General features: G+C 40.8%; 1 protein-coding gene across 1 annotated transcript; it reads right to left on the minus strand.

The window, feature by feature from the left end:
* Positions 1–2,516: 2,516 nt before the first annotated feature.
* Positions 2,517–3,253, minus strand: LOC111900499 (uncharacterized). Its single transcript, XM_023896385.3, has one exon. The coding sequence runs from the start codon at positions 3,105–3,107 to the stop codon at positions 2,763–2,765; it is 345 nt and encodes a 114-aa protein (XP_023752153.1). The 5' UTR covers positions 3,108–3,253; the 3' UTR covers positions 2,517–2,762.
* Positions 3,254–19,974: the final 16,721 nt, after the last annotated feature.

Raw genomic sequence — 19,974 nt, forward strand, 5'->3', positions numbered from 1 at the left:
TTTACTTTTAAAAACTCTCTTTACGATTTACATATTCATACTTTTAAGTTTCAACAAGTCATAAAGTATAGTCACGAGGAATTTCACCCCTAAATATAACTTTCGCAATTAACTTGCACATACAAGGAACCTAAATCCCAAAGCATAAACTTTGCATATATTGGGAAAACACACCCCTACTCCCCTAGTCCATTCACATAAACAATTTACTTTGTAATATACCTAGAAACTACCAAAGCATAAACTTTGCATACATCGTCGATACTTGCTTCCTTTAGTTATTTGTTGTCCCTCATAAGCCGTCCTCAACAACTCTATTTTCAACTTGTGATTAGTGCTTTCTAACTCTAGTTCCGATATGTTAAAGAACCCATCAAAAACCCAAAATGAACTATTTACACTAGGCTGAAAAGCCTATTTACATATCGAGCTTACCTTGGGATGCATCGCGTCCCACGTGTCTTCCCAAAGTCCGCCATGTATCCTAATAACATGTCATGTGTACTCTTGCAACGACACATGTCCTGCAACTCAGCTTTTACCGATGTGTTGTGTTTATCATATTCGCATCGTGTATCATAACTATGCACCATGTCATTAGCCCACACACCATGTTTCCTTTAGCTTTTGTTGACTTTTCCCAAATAACAACGTACTCCTAATTCTTCATTCCTGTATCGGTAAACATCGTTTGACTTTAATTTCTTAATAAGGAATTGACAAATTTTTCAGTTTGTTACATAATCTCCGCGAAAAAATGACATCATCAACAAAAAACAAATGTGACAACATAACCTCCACATTTGGCACACGAGTTGGTCTAAATAACTCGTGAACCACAACCTCTTTTATTGCAACGCATAGTCATTCTATAACAATAATAAAAACCAACAAGAAAGTGGTTACCCATATGAATACCCCATTTTCCATAAATTTAACATTACGAGACCCATTCACAACTGATGTTGTCATATCATAAGATAAGAAACCTAAATATGTCTCGCTATTTAACACCCAAACTAGTGGTTTCAAGCATTTCATCTAGAAATCCCTAATGAAGTGAATCCTACACCTTTGCCAAATCTATCTTAAATATCACGAAAAACCTTATACCACCCAATTATCTCGTTTACAACCAAAAGGTCGTCTAACATTTGTTAGTTTTTAACAAACACCGATTACTTAACACTAATAACTTCGCCAAGCACACCACCAATAAGTTCGTGATTTTCTTGTATAGAACCTAATTAAACTAATCATGCGATAAATTTAAGGGAACAAGAATTTTAGGAATCGAAAGTAAAAAGGAAGAACTACCACCTCAAGAAAAGCCAATGATTCCTGAATTCCTTAACAAAAAGCAACCATGTCCAACTCAAGATATCCCAAAAAACGTTTAACTCAAACGAAAACCCATATGGCCATAGATGATTTATTTTCACCATAACTCAAAAAAACTTGCTTGATCTCCACTGTTGAAAACGGAGTCAAAGAAAATCGATTGAAAGCATTCATGGTCATTTGCGGCTTAATGAAAATCGAATCTTGAAACTTAGACGCAAAATATTCTAAAATTCATATACGTCACATCAATTGGATTAGAAATCCAATCCCCATTAACCATAACTCCTCAAATCGCTAATTGTCTTTGTTTTCGATTTAACTATACCATGAAAAAAGATCTTAGAACTCTCATCACTTTCGTTTGTCCACTAAATCTTAGCCTTCCAAACTAAGTCCATCTTTTCCACTCGTAAAATATCCTCAACTTCCTTAAAATATTCCAGTCTATTTTCAATCTTCAAACGAGTCGCTACCCCACCATTAATTCAAACATCACTCATCAATTTTGTTTTGAAGAATACTCTTACACATTGTGGAATCTTTACAAGTATCGGTTCTACAAGTCTTGAGACAACTTTTGAGAGACTTTATTTTTTCTTTAAAGGAAACCATTCTATTAGAATGAGATATATCATCAATTTTGTTTTATACTTTGTTTATTTCTTAATAAATAAACTAATTAGTTGCAACAAAACTGAAGTCTCAAAAACTACAAACGATAACAACAACAAACATTGGCATTCAATTATAAAATCTGTCACCACTTAAAAAAATATATAAAATCAGTCAAAAGAAAAACATTGCAATATATTAAACTATCATAATTTCTTATAAATCAAATTGGAATTTTGATTCCAATAATTGATGGTGCTGGTATATGGGTACAAATTTTGGTTCTATTTGCTTTTAAACTGGTGGACCACATCTTTAATCTTTTTTATTTTTTTGCAAAAAAAATGTCAAAATAAGGCCACAAAAATGACTTCAGTTCTCTTCAAAAAGTTGATGATGATATAGTCAGATATCTGAATCCATGTTCTGAAATGGTCCAGATGCTTCAGACATTACTTTAGCAGTTAGGTAGTTACTAAGCAGCAAAAACTGAATAATTTTTAACAGATTTTTGACTTTTTGTATAAAATGCTTCAACAAGAATGCCAAGCAAAAAGACATATCAAGATTTCAGATTATCATAAACAGCAAAATCACATTCAATAATGATATAGTAATCATCTATGTAAAAGACTACTCATTCTATCAACCAAATTCAACAACTTGAGAAATAAGAACATGAACCCATTCGTAGATGAGAAATAACCAGAAAATTCGTAAAATTTAAACTATATAAAAAACAGGATTAACAATAAGAATTAGGGTTCCTGTACAGGCTACGCCGACTAATTACCGTTGATGGAAAATCAGTCGGAATGGGAATCGGAGTACGAATCACGACGGCGATGGTCGTAGCCGGAAAATCCAGCCACACCGACGGAGGAGCTGGTGACGGAATCGTAATCCGATTCATCACCATCGTCGTCGTCGTAATAGGCATAAGAGTAGTAATAAGAATCAGGAGGAGATGGAGGAACACAGAAAAAGTTCCAAACACAAAGCGCAAAACGACCTAATTGTTGAAGAGGAAAACAAATCACCAGATCTAAGAGCTCGTCGCTGTTGATTCGTTCTGAGAAGCATGCCACCGATTGCCAAACGTCGGCGGATACGGTGGCGACCGACGCTACTAAGACGGTGTTGAATACCATCACAGGATCTTGGTCGCCTGGGAATCAGAGTTCAAAATTTGTATTGGATTTTGGAATAGTTGCTTGCTTCCTGTTCTTTGTCCATAACTGCTCGCTTTCTTGTTTGGGATATTAAAATATACTACTACTTGCCTAAAACGCAACTGTAATTATTGGAGGTTTCCTATTAAAACGGAACCAAAACTTATATGTATTTTTTTTATGGAAAATAATTAATAATCCAAAATTTAATGGAATGCTCCTTAAAATTTTAATTGTATTTAGCAAGCAAATTAATTTTTTATTTTATTTTTAAAATACCAACTATTATGAGTTTAATTTGTTAGAATGAACACGAACACTATCATTGTCTTTGTTATGTTAAACTAATAGGATATTGAAGTCATTTTTTTCGAAACACAACTTCAACTGCATAGATTTTTATTGATTAAGACAAATCTAGTTTTAAATATATAAATCTTAACTTATCCAAAGTAAGAGTATCTAAACCAAACAATGTACCTAATCATGAACAATATAACTGGAGTAAGTAAGGTGTCGAACACATGAGAAAAAAAGATACACCATTAAATAAACTTCCCAGTTAATAAATAAAAGGGGGATTTAACTATTCGATTATCAAATAACTAAAGACAATACCTCAAATAAAAATAATCAAACAATAATTAAAAATTTAACACCCATTTTCTAGAATTAACTGGTTAAGGGTTTAGAAGGATCGGAGGTAAGGTTTTTGGGAAAAACCTTGCACGACGACGTGATGATTGGGCTGTCATGTTGTGACGTGCCAATTGAATGCCATATTTTTGGAATGGGTGCCACGACGTGACAGGTAGAGTGTCACGACGTGGCAAGAGCTACATCCTAAGTCCATGAATTTTTAGGGTGTCTTCCATATATAAATCCATTAACTCATAACTTTGGGTATCCTCTTCAATCCCTTCCAAACGAAACCCTACCCCCCTTGAAGATTTGAGGGCTTGTCCTTTTGGTTTGAAGACTAATTCTTAGTCTTTGGTGGAGTTTGAAGAAAGAGGAAGATCATCTTGGTGCAAGGGTGTAACATTCGAGATTTAGTGGTATGTTCCTTTTTAATCCTTATTGTGAATTCTTTTCATTTTAGACCCTAGACAAGTACGTTGGGTGTACTGGCTCGTTAGATGGTCGTGGAGGCGCCCACGTACGTTGGGCGTACGCTAAGCAGGAACAAACCCTAATTTTTAAGGTTTGTACCCTATTTAAACAAGTTATGTTGCCTTGGTGGTATCTTTTGGTTAGCCTCCACTCCCCTAAACCCTAAGAACGAAACCCTAAGTGCCATTTGTGAGTTTTGAGCTTGGAAGTGAGTTTTGGTGGTGTTTTTGGTGATTTGAAGGAAGAAGAGCACTTAGAGATTCCCTTGGTGTGGCTTAAGCTTGTAGATCCAGAACCATCATGAACTTTGCAAGCTATTTGAGGTATAAAGGTCTTAACTTGATGATTTCTTATGATGGATCTAGTTTAGGGCCTTGTTATGCATTTTTGGGTCTTTTAAGCCTTGTTTGGAAGTATGGGCTACTCCAGTAACTTAGGATGATAGACCTATGCTTTTCTTAGGTCCCTTGTTCATAAAAATGATAACTTGATGGGTTTTGTTCAATCATGCAAGGTTGATGTTTCTCTTAATGGAGTTAAGATGCTACAATTGGACCTTGGGGTGTTTTTAGCTATGCAAAGGTTTAAAGTCTTCAAATTTATGGGTTAGGACCTTAATATGATGTTATTTTGTGGATTAGATGATAAGTTCTTAAGTGGTTAATTCGTTTGGCCAAAGGTTTAAGATTAGGCCAGTACGCGGGACATACTCCTATACGCGGGACATACTCCTAGGTACACTGAGCGTACTGGGTGCGAGCCCGTTTCCAGATTGATTACATACGTAGGGCATACGAGCCTGGTATGCCGAGCGTACACTAGCCAGTGGGTTGAAGAAGTGTGGGCTTAGTTTATTTTTGTGCTATATTTTGATTGGGCTTGACCCTTAACTCCTATGGATCATTTTTGGACTTTGGGCTATAGTTGGACATTGGACCTTCTTAGATTGGTCCATATTGGGCCTTGGTTTCCATTTAGGAATTTAGGCTTTTGGGAGTAAATGGGTTGGGCCTTGGTTTGGGCCAAATAGGAAAAAGGGTAAAATGGTCTTTTACCCTGGATGTTGGACAAGTGATCTAGATTCTTGATTATAGGTTAAGACCTAATTATTTATTGGGTATTATTGATGATGTTAGCGATGGGATTTTTGCGAATCAGCAGTCCGAGCTTTTATCCAAGATATTCAGCAGCTTGAGGTGAGTTTCCTCACTGTATTCGGCAGGTCGAAGGCACCACCGCCGACAATTGGTTTATTAGGATTAGGATGCTAGTTGTCTGTGTGACTCTACATGTATGATATCTGTTATGTATACCGGGCGGGGCCCGATGCCAGATGGGGCCTAATGATTATCTTGTATGCTATTTATCTTTGTGATTCTTGCATGTGTTTATGTGTTTGTATGTTGATAAGGCGGGGCCCGATGATGGGCGGGGCCATTATGTGTTTGATATGTATGGTATGTGGTATTTTGGGAAACTTACTAAGCTCCGTGCTTACAGTTTTCAGTTCATGTTTCAGGTACTTCCAGATCGAAAGGGAAGAGCTCGGGATGATCGCATTGCACACACCTTGATTGTTCCACATTTTGTTTGACTATAATGTATTTGGGTGTTTGATTACATTTTGATTTTTATTATGGTTCCGCAAACATGTTTTTGAAAGATGGTTTTATTAATCTAAAAACAAAATTTTTGGTCTTAAATTTGGGACGTTACAAAGGGAGTAAAGAAATGTCTTGGATTCACCATCTACTTCTGATTTCTGAGTTATTGAAGGCATAAACTTCTCATCCTGACTCATGTTCTTCTTGGTCAAGTTTGATTCCTTTTTATAAGGTTTTGGTCCCTTCGTTGGATGCTCTTGGAGTTTGAAGAACTCCAAAGCTTGTGATGGCTTTTATAAGGATTTAGACTTTCGTGGAATAAGAAAAAGGACCATGTTTGGAGTATCTTGTGTCATGCTCAAGTTGTAGCCTTATTAAGGATTTAATGGACTTAGAATGTTAGATCTAGCATTAGTTTAGAGTTCTAATGGATAAAGTTGGAAACTTTATCCATTAAGTCAATATATGTTAACACGCTGTCACACGCGTATTAAGAAAATAAAATATTGCTGTTGGTTGCACTAAAAATATAGCACAGGGAAGCAGGGTCGAATCCTCAGGAACACAGCCTAAAAGTCAATGCCTTTTTGCATCACGCACAATCTAGTCAATACAAAATTTATTAAGAAGGGGGATTTTAATTATAAACTAAAAACTATAAATGTAGTGTGATGTGTATTTAATGTGTTTATATTTTTATTCAATTTTTAAATTTATAAAAGCTATTTCCTTCATAGACTATTAAACACACTAGGTAGTGTACCTAATCGTGCAATAATATAGCTACGGTAAGAACGAGTGTCGAACTCAAGGAACGGTGTTTTAACTAACTTTATTCTACTATTAACTAAATACTAATGAAATTTGAAAAGGTTTTGGTTTCCTAGTTTTGCAAGACTAGATACTTCAATTATCAAACAAACTAATTATCACTTAATTCAGCTAACACTAACTAAAGCAAATTAACAAGTATGAATTAACCAAGGTAAGTAAGAGACTTTCGTTTAGCTTTGGATTTATTTGTTATTATGATTGATTTATGGAAGTGCAATGGATTTAGTTTCTTTAGTTACCGATTCCTAATATGACCAAATTAGTATTCACTAACTTAATCCTTTAGCAAACTAGTTTATTTATTCGGTGATCAAGCGGACAAACTTACAAGCTTACTAGTGTTTGGTTCGGATTGATTAGACTTATAATTAATTGACCAATTTAGTTTATTGATTCAATTTAATACATGATTTGTCGTCATATATTAGCTTCTATACCCTTTTACCCACTTTTCTACTTAACCCTAGGTTTTATTCAAAACTCTAGTCCTACAACTTTGCAAATCACAAGATCATAAGATTGAAATTTAACTAAGATAGATGGTCATACTAGCCTAATCAAATTCAACAATAAGTAGAGAAAATAGTTATCAAAAGTACTTAAGGTTCTTTAATAAGCTAAATCAACAATAACCAAATATCCAAATCCAAACCATAAATCAACCACATAAACTTAATTCGTCCTAGGCTTAACGAAAGTCATTAGTATTTAGCTCATGATTTCAGCAAACAAAAGCACAAAAACGAAATTCAAGGTATTTGACATAGCAAAATCTAATGAAAAATCGAAGTGCAGAATTTATTTACCTTAATGCTCCTCCTTCTAAAGTTATGAATGAAATTCTTGCTTCCAAGCCTTAGAACCAGTGTATTTCCTTCAAAAGTGTCGAATTATCCAGAGCAAAAGTATTTGATTCGGAGGTTAAGGTGATCTATTTATACTTTTCCCGAAATCAGAGCCCCACGTCGTGGTAAGTCCACCGTGCTGTGGTAATCGTGTTTATCCCATGTTTTACAAGTCTTCGAAGTGAATCGTGATTCTTCAAGTTGCCACGCCGTGGGGAATTCACCACGTCGTGTTGGGGTTTATTTTCTTAATTTTAGAGCTTTGGTTCAAACTCCCAACTTCCAGCATCCAGCTTCCAGCTTCCTTTTTGCTCAAAGCTTGTCTTTTGGTCCCTACAACACGATTCATAGCAAATTAAGTATCTTTTTGTTCTAATAAGGGTATAAAAGTAATAAAAATATTAAGATATGTTGTATAATTATGTGTATCGATATACATATATCAAAATACCTCACACTTAATCTTTGCTTGCCCCCAAGCAAATTGATTTTTAATTTCACCAGCAAAATACAAAACAATCCATTTCAATCCCAACCATTATCCTAAGACCTCAATGCATGTATTTGTATCTATAATTCCTAAGAACTCCCCATTCATAAATACTCACAATCCCTATGAACCTTCACCCCTTAGCTTATATGACACTCATTGAGTCATTTCTGCAACCCTCCGAATCAATCTCAGAAATCTTTCTTGACCTCAATGTATTTTTGACTAAACAACCAAGCATACATAAACTTTAGAAATTACAACTTTGATACCACAATGGAGCTCTTTGAATTCTTCACTTTGTTGTATATTTAATCTTTGATTAGTTTGAATTCAACACCTTCCTTGTTTGATTTTTTGTATCTTCAACTTTTTGGATTTCTTCAGAATTTCTGATCTTCTGATCTTCATACTTTGATAACTCCAAAATTCTTTTACTTTTCAGTAATTTCTCTCTCTTTTTTTACATGTATTCTCACTTTTTTTCTCCCTTTCACTCAAATAATACATGCTTAAGCAAGGAGCTAGCTTCAACCTTTATTGGTTAAGGTGTTAGTCTAAGTGCAATGACTACCTAAGCTTTCCTAGATGGATTTCAGGTTTAGGCTACAAAACGTGTTATGCCATATAAGCTACCAGATTACCTTTCATACTTCATGACTTTTCACTAGGAAATGGGAAGCCACAAATACACTATAACATGTGTTGGCTCAAGTAAACATTTGGTTTCTCTTCAGATCATCCCATACTTCATTGGACAAATTTTTAATTATTAGCTAAGTTTCCTAAGTTATACTATTTAGAAACTATTAATGAAAAAATTTTAAAATCAAATGCTTTTTCTTATTCAATATACCCCCTACCCTACACTTATTTCATGCAATGCCCTCATTGCATGGTATGCAAAACATAAAATTAAAAGGAAGGAGAAAAAGGAACAGACTCCCCTAGGATAGAAGATGCATCTCGAAACGTGGGAAAGACTTCCAGCTTGCTTGAACGTGTGGGAACGGAAGTAGAAATTAGAATAGCTGCCTCCTTATGCTTTGAAAAGCTCCCCCACAACATAGGAAAGTGTCAACCATGTCGTAGCAGCCGGGATAATTCTTCATTATGTCGTGAAATTCTATGGTGTGGGAACAACTCATCCATACCATGAGAATGAATATAAGATAGGAAACACTACTCTTGATCATGTAGAATACTGAAAGGGCTAGAGCAAACTTCAAAAACGGACTTGAAAATCAACACGTCGTGGTGGATATCACCACGTCGTGGTAACCTAAACAAAACATTTTTTTGGTGTTAGAAACTCTGAAAACACGGCGTTGTGTGTAGTACCACGTCGTGGTGGCCTTGAAATTGCAAAATCTGGTTCCCTAAGGTACTTAATTGCGAACTATATGTTGCACCAATTTATGTATAAAGCTATTGGATGTGACTCCTCATTCTATGACTCAAATAAACACCTGAAAAATGTGCTCAAATCTTGCTTCTCTCGACGTCTCCTAAGCGTGTTCTATAAAGAACCTTCGTTTGACATTAGTACCCTTACTTGGACTCTAGAATGATACCTGGAAATAAAACAAAGAAAAGTAATGCAAGAAGGAAACATTGTCAACAACCAAAACAAAGAAATAATTGTTCAACTACCACACCAAATAAAAAAATAAAAACTATAATCAAGCAAGTCTAAAGACCACCAAATAAAAAGGATAAAATCTCAATCTTCCTCATCGTCTCCTCCTCCACCAATTCCTCTTGCGCCTCCTTGTTGCTCCCTCCTTAATTCCCCCCAACTTGGAACATATGGATATGAATGAGGGAAATGTTCGGGTTGAGTCACATGCATTTGTTGCATGAGGTGGTCTAATCCCATGTTAGTGAAGTTGATACCCCAAGCAAAATTATTATCAAACCTCCTCATAGCAATGTTATAAGGATCCACTGGCATTTCATCATTGGTTGGGACAACTGGTGGCTCCTCTCCTTCGAGTTCATTTTCCCTTGGTCCTACCCGCCTCGGAACTCGGCCCTGCGGAGTGTCATCGGGAATACCAAAATTACCAAATCCATGATCAACAACAATATTCGCCCTCTTATAAAGAAGTGTAGAAAAGGGCTTTTGTGGCTCCACAATCAACATCATGGCTTTGCGTTTGTCAAGTATGCCATATGAACACGCAAGCCAGGCAATCAATATACCACCATATAACCGAGACCATCGCCTATCTTTTCCCGCTCGGACCGCAAAAAAATCCGGCAACAGAAACGGTAGGTCCACATGAGTATTGTCGGAAGTAAGGGCCCATAAGAAAAAGACGTCTATAGTTGGGCACTTATCCCTTTTTGTTGTTGATTAATAGTGTTGGTGATTAGGCGGTGCAGCAATCGATGGACATGAGAATGGATGTCACTCTCTCATGCAGTTCCTTTTACATAGACTGCATTTGCAATTGCATTCCAATGAAATTCTGCTTTAAACCCCTCTGTATTTCTAACACAACCTGCAATATATTGCTGATAAGATTTGGAATGAACTTTGGACGGAAGGTAAATCTCCGTCCTTAGTGAAAAATCCGCAAGGCTAAGAGTGCGCCTCTCGCCGTCGAGGCAAAAAGTGAGGTTGTTGTCAGCATAAATGCCATCCTTCCTTGAAAAAGACACCATGGCTAGAAGATCGATGAGTAGTTCCTGGTACACGATCTCTTGAATTTGGAATATCCGCCTCCACCCTAGACAAAGAAATTGCCCATGAACTCCATTAAACGATTTATCAAGATATGGTTCAATTGCTTCCATCCATTCGGTTTCGCTCATCCACTGCCAATCTACCACTACGAGCACATGACTTTCCGTTGCTTTAGCCAATCCAGCTTTGGATTCCATCTAGTATAAACCTCGGGCCCAACATTTCGCATGAAAGTGTACCACAGAAAGTCGGGACCACTTCCGGGTTGGTTGCGTCTTGGTCGGCTGGCCATGTATGCAAAATAATCACAAAGAACACACAAAGAACCCTGTGCATTATTATAATCAAAAGACAACAGAAAAGGCCTTCAAAAAATATCACCACGACGAGGACCACGACGATTCTTTGTGGTCGACGTGTTGTCGTGAGACCTGGTTAAATCAGACCATATTCCACACCATTTCAACTCAATACAAGTTCAAGGTTTATTCTAAGCATAATCGTGTTTATTCCGTGTTTTACAAGTCTTCGAAGTGAATCGGGATTCTTTAAGTTGCCACGTTGTGGGGAATTCACCACGTCGTGTTGGGTATTATTTTCTTCATTTTAGAGCTTTGGTTCAAACTCCCAACTTCTTGCATCCAACTTCCTTTTTGCTCAAAGCTTGTCTTTTGGTCCCTTCAACATGATTCATAGCAAATTAAGTATCTTTTTGTTCTAATAAGAGCATAAAAGTAATAAAAATATTAAGATATGTTGTATAAGCATGTGGATATGCACATATCACAATGATATTAAGTCAAACGAAAATCAATAATAAAAACAATTTCAGTTCTGCTGAGACTTTCCTTATCATGCAACTAACCTATATCTGATTATTTGAGATGCGTTCTATTTAAGCTGGTACTGAGAAAATGTAACACCCGATCCACGGTACGTATTTAAATTCAAGTATTTTTCATGTTTTGCCCTTGGACTCGGCAAGTTGGAGGCCCAACTCGTCGAGTAGACTCGACTTTGGACCCGGAGGTTTAGTGACCTACTCGACGAGTTGGGGGACTGACTCGATGAGTAGGAGCCGTCTGGATGAAACCCTAATGTTAGGGTTTGCACCCTATTTAAACGTCTTATTCTGCCTCAACCCAGCCCCCATCGTCCCTCCCAACCTAGAGAAACCCTAACTCTAAACCCTAAGTCTTTTTTGAGTGTTCTTAAGCTTTTTGGTGACTTTTATGTGCATTTGAAGTTGGAAGAGAAGAAGAAAGCTTAGGATTTCAAATGGAAGCTAGTAGATCTAGAGGTTTTGCTTCATTCTCAGTTCATTCAAGGTAAAAAGCTTGAACCCTGACCATTCATCTCCTATATCTTGTTTTGGGGCTATTTTCTACCTTTTATAAGTTTTGAGAGGCTATACTCGGATTTGTATGTATATTTGGAGTTGCACTTTAGATCTGGAACCATTGAGGGTACCCATGGCATAAAGGTGACAACTTTATGGCCTTGGGAGACCCATGCAACATATAAACCCCTTTTTATGGCTTTTTGAGCCAAAGGCCCCATGCATGGATATCAAGTTTGTAGCTTTATGTATAAAATGGAACCTAGGAGGCCAGATCTATGGTTTTGATGCATTAAGACCCATTATAATCGATTGAATAGTTTTGGAAAAGAGGGAATCAACGAGTCCAGTCGCATTTTCCCAAATGCCTTATGGAAATGGTCTTTGGTTGAGTGGAAGGAACACTCAGCCTGTTAGGAGTTTGTTATGGACTTGAAGATCGAAGGACTGGACGAGTTCAAGGAGGAACTCGGCGAGTTCAAGGCAATGTCCCAACCACATGAAGACGGACTCGGCGAGTCATAGACTGAACACTTTCATATGGATGAAGATGAACTCGACGAGTTCAAGGACGAACTCGGTGAGTCGGTTGAAGATAGTCTGATGTGTTGTTGAAGGCGGACTCATCGAGATCTTGCTAGACTCGACTGGTAGGGACGAGATTATGACATTTTGTGGTCATGGGGACGCGGCGAGTTGGTGGACCAACTCAGCAAGTCGAGTCAACCAGATGTTGACTTTGACCATTACCTTGACTTTGACTGGGACTTGAGTGACCCTTGTAAGGGTTATGAGTATGAATTAATAAATTAGAAAAGTTGTCATATAGGGATTGAGGAGTCGAGGAGAGTTGTTTTTCACACCGAGGACAGTGCAGGCACTACATGGCATTCAGGTGAGTTACCTTCCAGTAGAAGTGGGTCTAAGGCACCAAGGCCGACCCACTAGTATTTGATTATAGTAAAGATGATTATCTAAGTGATAATTGTCTTGTTGCTATTATTAGATGTGTTCTATGTGCCAGTATGATATGTTCTATGTGCTAGTAGTATTAGGAAAGGGGAATAGTCCCCGATTCGGTCATTAGGAGTGAAGGGTAGGTCGGACACCCCAAATATGTCTGACATCATGATTATGATATATATTAATATGTGATAGTAGTAAGGGTGAAATAGTCCCCGTGACTGATTGAGATAAACCGGAGGGTAGGCAGGCACCCCAGAATAGCCTGACACAGGTAGGTCAGCACCCCATAATGGCTTGACATGGGTAAGTCAGCACCTAGAATGGCTTGACACGGGTAGGTCGGGCACCCCAGAACTGCCCAACAGTATGTATGGTTGTATGGTATGTGGTATGATGGGGGAACTCACTAAGCTTCGTGCTTACCGTTTTTAGTATTGGTTTCAGGTACCTCTTCAGCTAAGGGGAAGGAGCCGACAGGGTAGCAGCGCATCGCACACATATGATTTCGGCTTTGAGAACCCTGGGATTATACTCTGACATTTTTCTATTTGACGTGTGGTTTTCGAGACTTGTGATTTGTGACTTAATGTTTTGAAATGATAGCAACGATGTTTTCCGTAAACTATTTTTATAAGTAATGTAATTAAACAAAAAATTTTGAATCTCAATTTTGGGATGTTACAAGTTGGTATCAGAGCCTTGGTTTGAGGGATTCGGGCACACCATCGGGGGTTTCTGGACTCAAACCGAGGCTTGAAGGATTTTTACAAGAAAAATAGTTTTCTAAAATTTAAAAATAAGGAGTTTGGGAAGAACAAGGTGTGTTATGCGTGTGACCGGTCGAGCTCAAGTAAGTTTTCCCCAAGATACCCATACATGTTATGTTATGTTATATGATATGATTATGAGAACTGCATGCTAGACTAGGGTTAAGGATCTAGAGAGGATGCCTTGTATGCATGTTATGTGATTATGAGAACTGCATGCTAGATTAGGGCTAAGGATCTAAGAAGGATGCCTTACATGCTTGTTGCATGAGTTTATTGAGTTGTATACTAGGGCTGGTTAGTCAGCATTATGGTATCCTGATTAGGTCATGCTTGGTAATGGTTACTCAATGCACAAATGTTGCTTGCTTTGTGCTGATAGGGGTTCCAGCTAGCTTTAACTAACTAGTAAGTGAATATGTAATAGTATCCACAAGCTAGTTAGGGAAAGATGGTAGGGACTCCTTGTGCAGCTGATGGCGGAGAGTAGGTCGGAGAGTGCCCTAGGACAAGCCTAGGATGAGATTAGTTTGGAAAGAAATATTAGCAAAAGGGACTTGGTGAAGTCGAAGCAATCCTTGAGGAAAGTACGGATAGATGTGGAAGGTAGTATGGGCCCGTACTACTGGAAGTAGAGGATCCGTACTCGAATCAAGGAGCGCTAAGATAGAACTAGGAAACTTGGAGAGTGTGTGAGACCTCTTGAGAGTATGTACGACCCTGACGTTTATGCTTTTTATTTCAGAATGGCGATCACGCGATATGGAGCAGGAGGTTCAGGGTTTGGATCAGGATCAGGATCAGACTTGGGTGCGGGATCCGAGCAGGTTGATGACAGGCTACGCAAGTTCATCGTGTATAAGATCACGATAGGTATCCTTGAGGCGACCCCGGTCATTTTCGGGTCGATCAAGGAGGGGATTATTGAGCTGATGGAGGATCGCCTCCGGACATTCAGGAGTGACTTGGCGCTCATCCAGTCGGGTTGACACACACTGTTCTTCAAAGACTCCAGGGGGAGTGGTGTGCTAGACTTTCATGGGGCGAAGGACCACATTACTGCCAAGAGATGGATCGCAGACATCGAGTCTGCATAGTTGATGATCTTCTTCCCAAAGGGGTTGAAGGTCCGCTTTGTTGCGGGTTGTTTGAGGGATAGAGCTAGGGATTGGTGGGAGTCATTTGGTGACTCACTGGGAGCCCCAACTGTCAAGGATATGAATTGGTTAGACTTTGTGACCAGGTTTAGGGCTGAGTTTGCGCTAGCTGTGGAGATTTAGCAGCAGGCCAGGGAGTTTCTTGGCATGAGATAGACTACGGAGTCAGTGGCGGAGATCACCGCCAAGTTCCGAGAGTGGGCCTTGTTGGTACCTCAGTATGCATGGGATGAGGAGATGTGGAAGACCCGCTATCATGATATGTTGAGGGCCGATATTCGGGAGCATGTCAGCTACTCAGCCTGCCCGACCCTGGAGTCCATGATTGCCAGGGCGAGGGAGAGGGAGATTGATTTGGAGCACCTCAGGAAGAGGAAGGAAGAGGCAGAGCAGGTTTCTGGGGTTTCGGGGAAGAAACCCAAGGGATCCGACACTAGGTCGAAGGGCCAGCTGGGCTAGAGTCGCTGCAGAAAATGTGGCAGGCCGCATGAGGGAGCTTGTAGAGCAGGATCATCAGGCTGCTATAAGTGCAGCAAGAAGGGACACTTTGACATGGATTGTACTGCTCCTGCCCCTACAGTTCAGATGTTAGGCCTGAATTGCTTTCATTGCAATCAGAGGGGACATAAAAAGGCCAACTGCCCCACGTTGACAGCAACAGCAATGCCAGTGGTGGCGCCAACTCCAGCGACTACACAGGTTACGGATGGCTGGAAGGTCAAGTCAGAGGCTCCATTGGTGAGGAGCCGAGCTTTCCATTTGACAGTCGAGGAGGCACGCGCCGCACCCAATGTGGTGACGGGTATAGTTTCTTCTCTCTAACTTTTATTATATGTCGCTTGTGATATTGATGTATTATGTTATATGTTCTATTTAGGGTCGTTCGATGTGAACGGTATCCCAGTTCAGGTGTTGTTTTATTTGAGTGCTACCTGATCATTTGTCTCTCTTTCTCTTAGCAAGAGGTTCCCTGAGTCTTCGGGCATGTTAGATTGCCCTCTAAAGGTCGAGATTGCGGACGACCGATCAGTGCGGACATCAGAGGTTTTAAGGGATTGCGTTTTGAGGTTGTTCGAGGAGCGCTACTTGGTAGACTTGGTTCCCATACTGTTGCGGGATAACAAGGTTATTATAGGCATGGATTGGTTGAGCCCCAATGAGGCGGTGATCGACTGCGCGCAACAGTTGGTCCGGGTTAGGACCCCAAGTGGGGGACAACTAGTGATTCAGGGTGAGAGGCCACAATGTGGACCAACTTTATGTTCAACAGGGAGGGCTAGACGCTACCTCCAGTAGGGGTATGCAGGGTATGTCGCTTATGCTTGGATACTCGGGATACGAGCAAGGCGAATGTGAGTGGCGTGTTGGTGGTATGAGAGTAAGCGGATGTATTTCCATAGGAGTTGACTGGAATAACTCCGGAGAGGCAGGTAGAGTTCATGATCGACCTAGTCCCTGGTGCGGCTCCGATAGCCAAGGAACTGTATCGGTTGGCTCCTCCTGAGATGCAGGAGTTGTCTACACAACTGTAGGTTCTGTTAGACAAGGGATTCATTAGACCGAGCAGTTCACCCTAGGGAGCCCCGATTCTATTTGTGAAGAAGAAGGACGGGTCGCATCGGATGTGTATAGATTACCGGGAGCTGAATAAGGTAACGGTGAAGAACCGTTACCCACTCTCGAGGATTGATGATCCATTTGACCAGCTTCAGGGAGCATTTTGGTTCTCCAAGATCGATCTGCGTTCAGGTTATCATCAGATGAGGGTTTAGAGTGGAGGATGTGCAGAAGATTGCCTTTTGGACGCGATATGGTCACTATGAGTTTGTGGTGATGCCTTTCGGGCTCAACAATGCTCCTGCCGCGTTCATGGATCTCAAGAACCACATGTGCAGACCAATGTTGGATCGGTCTGTGATAGTTTTCATTGATGACATCTTGGTCTATTCCAAGACATGAGAATAACATGAGGAGCACTTGCAGGAGGTATTGGATACTATTAGGAGGGAGAGCTTGTATGCCAAGTTCTCCAAGTGTGAGTTCTGGTTGCGCAAGGTGCAATTTCTTGGGCATCTTGTCGACCCAACCAAAGTGGAGGTCGTGATGAGGTGGGAGGTTCTGAGGTCTCCATCTGAGATTCGGAGCTTCCTGGGATTGGCAGGTTACTATCGAGATTCATTCAGGACTTCTCCAAGATAGTTGTGCCTTTGACTCGGTTGACAAAGAAAGTCGTGGTCTTTCGCTGGGGGCCAGAGCAGCAGGCCGGATTCGAGACGCTGAGACAGAGATTGTGCGAGGCGCCAATCTTAGCCCTGCCGGAGGGCGTGGATGATTTTGTGGTGTATTGCGATGTGTCCATCTCGAGTTTGGGCGCAGTATTGATGCAGAAAAGGGCATGTTATCGCCTACGCTTCAAGGCAGCTGAAGCCTCATGAGGCGAACCATCCGACACATGAATTGGAGTTGGGGGTATTTGTTTTCGCCCTCAAGATTTGGCGTCAATTACCTCTATCGGGTCCACTATACTATTTACACGGACCATAAGAGTTTGAGGTACCTTATGGATCAGCCGAATCTGAACATGAGAAAGCGTCGTTGGCTAGATGTGGTGAAGGATTACGATTGTGAGATCCTCTACCAACTGGGGAAGGCTAATGTCGTGGCCAATGCGCTTAGCCGCAAGGCAGCACCGATCATAGATATTTGTTTGAGGATGACAGTGGTGACCCCGCTGTTTGAGTGGATTCGAGAGGCCCAGTTGGAGGCTATGAAGGAGGAACATCACAAGAGTGAGCGTATTGTGGGTCAGCTTTCCTCCTTCGATTATGACAACTGTGGATTGTTGACTCTACACCATAGTGTGTGGATCCCATATCATGGGGGTGTGCGCCAGGTATTGATGGAGGAAGTGCACAAATCCAGGTTTTTTATCCATCCCGGGGCGACGAAGATGTACATGGATCTTGGTCTTGATTATTGGTGGCCCTGTATGAAGAGGGATGTAGCTTGGTTCGTTGAGAGATGCCTGACCTGTAGGAAGGTCAAGGCCGAGCACCAGAGGCCTCATAGAAAGACCTAGCCGTTGGATATTCCGTTGTAGAAATAGGAAGATATCATTATGGATTTCATCATAAAGCTTCCCAGGACCGTGCAGGGAGTGGATTTGATTTGGGTTATCGTGGATCGGTTGACCAAGAGCGCCCATTTCAATCCTATTCAGAAGAGCATTTCGGCCGAGAGGTTGGCCGACATCTATATCAGAGAGGTAGTGGCTCGGCACGGGGTGCCAGTTTTGGTGATTTCTAGCAGAGATGTGCGGTTCACTTACAGATTCTGGAAGAAGTTTCACGATGAGCTTGGTACTCGTTTTCACTTTAGCACCACTTTTCACCCGTGACGGATGGTCAGAGTGAGTGAACCATCCAGACTCTGGAGGATATGTTGCGGGCATGTGTTCTAGACTTCGGAGGTAGTTGGGATATTTACCTTCCTTTGTAAGAGTTTTTCCTATAATAACAGCTATCACACGAGTATCGACCGTCCCCCCTTCGAGATGTTGTACGGGAGGAAGTGTAGGACCCCGATATGCTGGGGTGAGGTTGGCCAGAGGGTCATAGGGAGTACTGAAGTGGTACTCAAGACTACGGAGAGGATCCAGCAGGTGCGGAGCAGACTTCATACTGCTTAGAGTCGAAAGAAAAGTTATGCCGACTGGCGTCGTTGGGACCTAGAGTTCCAAATCGGGGATATGGTGCTTCTGAAGGTGTCGCCTTGGAAATGAGTCATTCGGTTTCGGAAGCGAGGAAAGTTAGGCCCCAGGTACATTGGACCTTTCAGGGTTGTAGCCCAGGTGGGCAAGGTGGCATATAGGCTGGACCTTCCAGCTGAACTCAGTCAGATTCACAATATTTTTCACGTCTCCCAGTTGACGAAGTGCCTAGTGGACTACTCAGCAGTGGTGCCTTTGGAGGATATTCAGGTGGATGACAGCTTGAACTACATCGAGCGGCCAGTGGCAATCCTCGACAGGAAGTCGAAGGATCTGAGGAACAAGATGGTGGAGCTGGTGAAGGTGCAATGGCAGCACCGCAAGAGCTCGGAATAGACCTGTGAGCCGGATGACGAGATGAGGGAACACTACCCCGATGTTTTTCCAGATTCCACAACAGACTTCAAGGACGAAGTCTAAAATAAGTGGGGGAGATTTGTAACACCCGGTCCATGGTACATATTTAAATTCAAGTATTTTTCATGTTTTGCCCTGAGACTCGGCGAGTTAGAGGCCCAGCTCGTCGAGTAGACTCGACTTTGGACCCGGAGGTTTAGTGACCTACTCGACGAGTCGGGGGACCGACTCGACGAGTAGGAGCTGTCTGGATGAAACCCTAATGTTAGGGTTTGCACCCTATTTAAACGTCTTATTCTGCCTCAACCCAGGACCCATCGTCCCTCCCAACCCAGAGAAAACCTAAATCGAAACCCTATGCCCCTTTTGAGTGTTCTTGAGGTTTTTGGTGACTTTTATGTGCATTTCAGGTTCGAAGAGAAGAAGAAAGCTTGGGAGTTCAAGTGGAAGCTAGTAGATCCACAGGTTTTGCTTCATTCTCAGTTCATTCAAGGTAAAAAGCTTGAACCTTGACCATCTATATCCTAGATCTTGTTTTGGGGCTATTTTCTACCTTTTCTAAGCTTTTGAGAGGCTATACTCAGATTTGTATATATATTTGGAGTTGCACTTCAGATCTGGAACCATTGAGGGTTCCCATGGCATAAAGGTGCCAACTTTATGGCCTTGGGAGACCCATGGAACATATAAACCCCTTTTTATGGCTTTTTTAGCCAAGGGCCCCATGCATGGACATCAAGTTTGTAGCATTACGTATAAAATGGACCCTAGGAGGCCAGATCTATGGTTTTGATGCATTAAGACCCATTTTAATCGACTAAATAGTTTTGGACAAAGAGGGACTCGACGAGTCACTTGACTTGGCGAGTTGGGTTGCATTTTCCCCAAATGCCTTCTGGAAATGGTCTTTGGT

Source organism: Lactuca sativa, chromosome 1, assembly GCF_002870075.4.
Source record: "Lactuca sativa cultivar Salinas chromosome 1, Lsat_Salinas_v11, whole genome shotgun sequence".
NCBI classification, from domain to species: domain Eukaryota; kingdom Viridiplantae; phylum Streptophyta; class Magnoliopsida; order Asterales; family Asteraceae; genus Lactuca; species Lactuca sativa.